This window comes from Magallana gigas, chromosome 2, assembly GCF_963853765.1.
Source record: "Magallana gigas chromosome 2, xbMagGiga1.1, whole genome shotgun sequence".
NCBI lineage: Eukaryota > Metazoa > Mollusca > Bivalvia > Ostreida > Ostreidae > Magallana > Magallana gigas.
Window position 1 is genome coordinate 37,922,414 of NC_088854.1, and position 3,009 is coordinate 37,925,422.

At 35.9% G+C, this 3,009-nt stretch overlaps 1 protein-coding gene across 6 annotated transcripts in view; it reads right to left on the bottom strand.

Moving 5' to 3' along the window:
* Window positions 1-224: 224 nt before the first annotated feature.
* The window catches only part of LOC105344793 (leucine-rich repeat-containing protein 74B), an 8,988-nt gene continuing 6,203 nt past the window's right edge, over window positions 225-3,009 (bottom strand). For all 6 annotated transcript variants that reach the window (XM_034448346.2, XM_066076421.1, XM_066076420.1 and 3 more), the window contains 6 exons: window positions 2,604-2,689; window positions 2,313-2,507; window positions 2,008-2,100; window positions 1,634-1,897; window positions 1,222-1,307; window positions 225-1,094 (listed from right to left, as the gene is read on the bottom strand). In XM_034448346.2, coding sequence (XP_034304237.2) covers window positions 923-1,094; window positions 1,222-1,307; window positions 1,634-1,897; window positions 2,008-2,100; window positions 2,313-2,507; window positions 2,604-2,689 — 896 coding nt within the window. In that variant the 3' untranslated portion in view covers window positions 225-922. The remainder of the gene's footprint in view (window positions 1,095-1,221; window positions 1,308-1,633; window positions 1,898-2,007; window positions 2,101-2,312; window positions 2,508-2,603; window positions 2,690-3,009) is intronic.

Below are 3,009 nucleotides of genomic sequence, written 5' to 3' on the forward strand. Positions count from 1 at the left end.
TCAACTATATTCGTTGTTTAGCCTGATACAATATTCTTTCACCCTATCTAAAATTACTGCAATTGATACTGAAGTTTTAAACAATTGATACAAATACATTGAACGAGTTTTTCGGAAAAAATAATGTCAAAAATATAGAAACACGTATTCTATTTAAATTAATCAGCGTAATAGACTTTCTTAAGACGTATAGATTATATCATACAGGAAAGAAAAACACAACATTTGTATAAAACATTTATTGACTTCAAATGTAACACTATAAAAATACTTATAGAGAAAAGAATACTTATCTATCACACAGTCAAAGTAATACTGTCCATCTATAGTCACCAGCACCAATGTATGCAAAGTAATATTAGGTACAGATCTTAACCCACAATATTAACAAAAACATTAAGTATAGACACATTATACTCTTAGTACGCCATTTGTACTATGTATTTCTGGACACATTCTACATAATGGAATAAAAATCAAGGACCTTAAAACTTTAATCAAGCCTATTGTGGCCATTTTTCGTAAAAATAGCAACAATCGCCAAATTAGCACGTATATTATAATTCTATAGAGTACAATAAAAATGCGTTTTTGGTCCACGTACATGTATTCTCCGCCTCCTGGTTCATCAGTGGCTCGCAAAGATGGAGTCTCCAACTTTGCATTTTAATATATATTTGACTAGACTAAATTGTTTTTTTTTTTTTTAATTTAACAGTTGATATGATAATAATGGAATACTTATAGGATTGAGAATGTGAGATAAGTCCATATTACATAGTATTAAGTAATCTTGAAAGTCAATATCTGTAAAGTGGAGTTAAAGAAAACTGATATCAAAAGCATTGATCACACGCACATTTTACAACAATACAAAAATACAATAGAACATTCGGACGACGCATCGCTTTGTAAATAGAGTTTATGAAGTCTCCGTTCTCTGGCGCGTCATGTTGAGCGAGATCTTCAGACGCACGGCCTCCCTCAGCTGTTCCAGTTTGTCGTAGCCTTTGTAGTGATTCGGACCCAGGTCCGCCTGTAGTCGAAGCTTGGTCACCTTTCTCATGTGTTCCTTGTGCCGAGCCGAGAGCTCCCTGTAGAGGAAAAATTAATAGTACTTATAGAACTAGAACGGGAAAATTGAGTGTTATTCTTAACCGTAAAGTCGTAGATATTTTGACGTAATAATGTAAACGGCGAAATGCGTTCGATTAGACATACTCGTAGTCTACATATCCATCCCGGTTGGTGTCCAGTTTCTTCATCAAGATGTCCAGGGACCGACCGCTCAGTGGTAAATCGATGTTCTGTGATCGAAAAATTAATAGATTTTTCTCTCATACAAATTTGCATAATGCAAGATGTATTGATTAGTTTAACTATTACATGCATATTCAAACATTTGAGAGACATATTACTGCATGTACAATATATTTAAAAATACTGCAGATATTATACCTACAATAAACAAAACAAAAAAAATCGAAATTGCATAACGCATGTGACTTAATGTTTTTAAAAGAAGTGATTGATAGCATAATTCTGCCAGTTGACTGAATAGCACAGTTATCTGGCTGATAATCTTAAAACTTTTACGATTATCGTAAGATACTATGACAGGTCGCAGACGTACAGCCAATCCTTGCTGGAACTCGTCCCGTGTGATCGTATAACTGTGATCTCTGTCTAGGTTATGTAGGAGATCTATCAGTCGGAGGTTCTTCTGCTTCATGTACTCAAACAACACCGTGACCGGGTCATCCGTGTCCAGCACGCGCGCGACGTTTCCTTTTTTGGTCTCGTCGTGACGTAACGTATTGCCGTAAACGCAGACGAGATGTCGTCTCTTCTGAATTTGTTCCAGTAGATCTACGAAATCCATGTCAACTGACACGTCCTGAGGAGAGAGAAATGCGTGAATTAAATAAATCTGGGTCTGTTGTCTATGAATGTGACCTCAGTTTAACCTATAGTGCATTCTGATACCATCTTAAAGACGTTTCTAACCTTTAAATCAATTTCTTCCAACGATGAATCCGATACAGCAATAGACTGTAGAATTGCGAACGCCCCGTCAGTCGTGATTGGATTGACTCCAACCTTTTCAACGAAAAGAACGTATAAATCAATAGATATGATTAATAAAACTTATGTATATTAAAGTTTGTTCATTGACTCTTACCTTTCAACGAAATAAATACATGCATACAAATAAATGATAAGTTTTCAGTTTTAAATTAAACTGATCTATGTAAATTGAAATATTTTGCTCTTTGTTAACGTAATCTGCAGAGAATTTCTAATCTGCACACCTTTAGAACTTTGAGGACTTTGTTGTGCACCACGCCTCTCAGAAGCTGTCTAAACGCGTCAAAGGACACGCGGTTGGCGCTTAAATCCAGATGCGTCAGCGTCCGATTGCGCAGGAGAGACTTGCCCATTTCATGGCAACCCTCCATTCCAAATCCGTTCCACGAGAGGTCCAGTGACGTCAAACAGGTGTTCTCCTATCAAATATTCAAGCAACAGTAACAGATGTTCTAAAATAGTGTATAAAAAGTTTGAATATGAATTAAAGACTTTGATTTACTGTTATTAATTACCGCAACGCTCCAACAAATGGCCACGGCCCCTAATAGACGAAGGTGATTCCAACTTAGATCCAGGGTCTTTAATACACTGTTTGACTCTAAAAGGCAAGAGGTTGTCGCTGATATCAATATTCATTGTGGTCATGTGATAATTTGAGCTTCAAAAGATGCAAAGTGTTTGCAAGGACCAAGTTTACGACTCGACAACGTGTAAAATTGATTAAATTGCAAACAACTTTTAGCTCCGGTTAAACAAAAAATGACGGTTTGATAAATCAGATAGAAAACAAAGATTTCCCAGAATAGACAATATCATGTCAACTTTATGACATTGTTTGTTAAAGAACTTCGCCTCTATTATTTGGTAAATCCATAAAACCGATAATTGCTCTGCCTGGCGTTAAAAATGAATAAGATA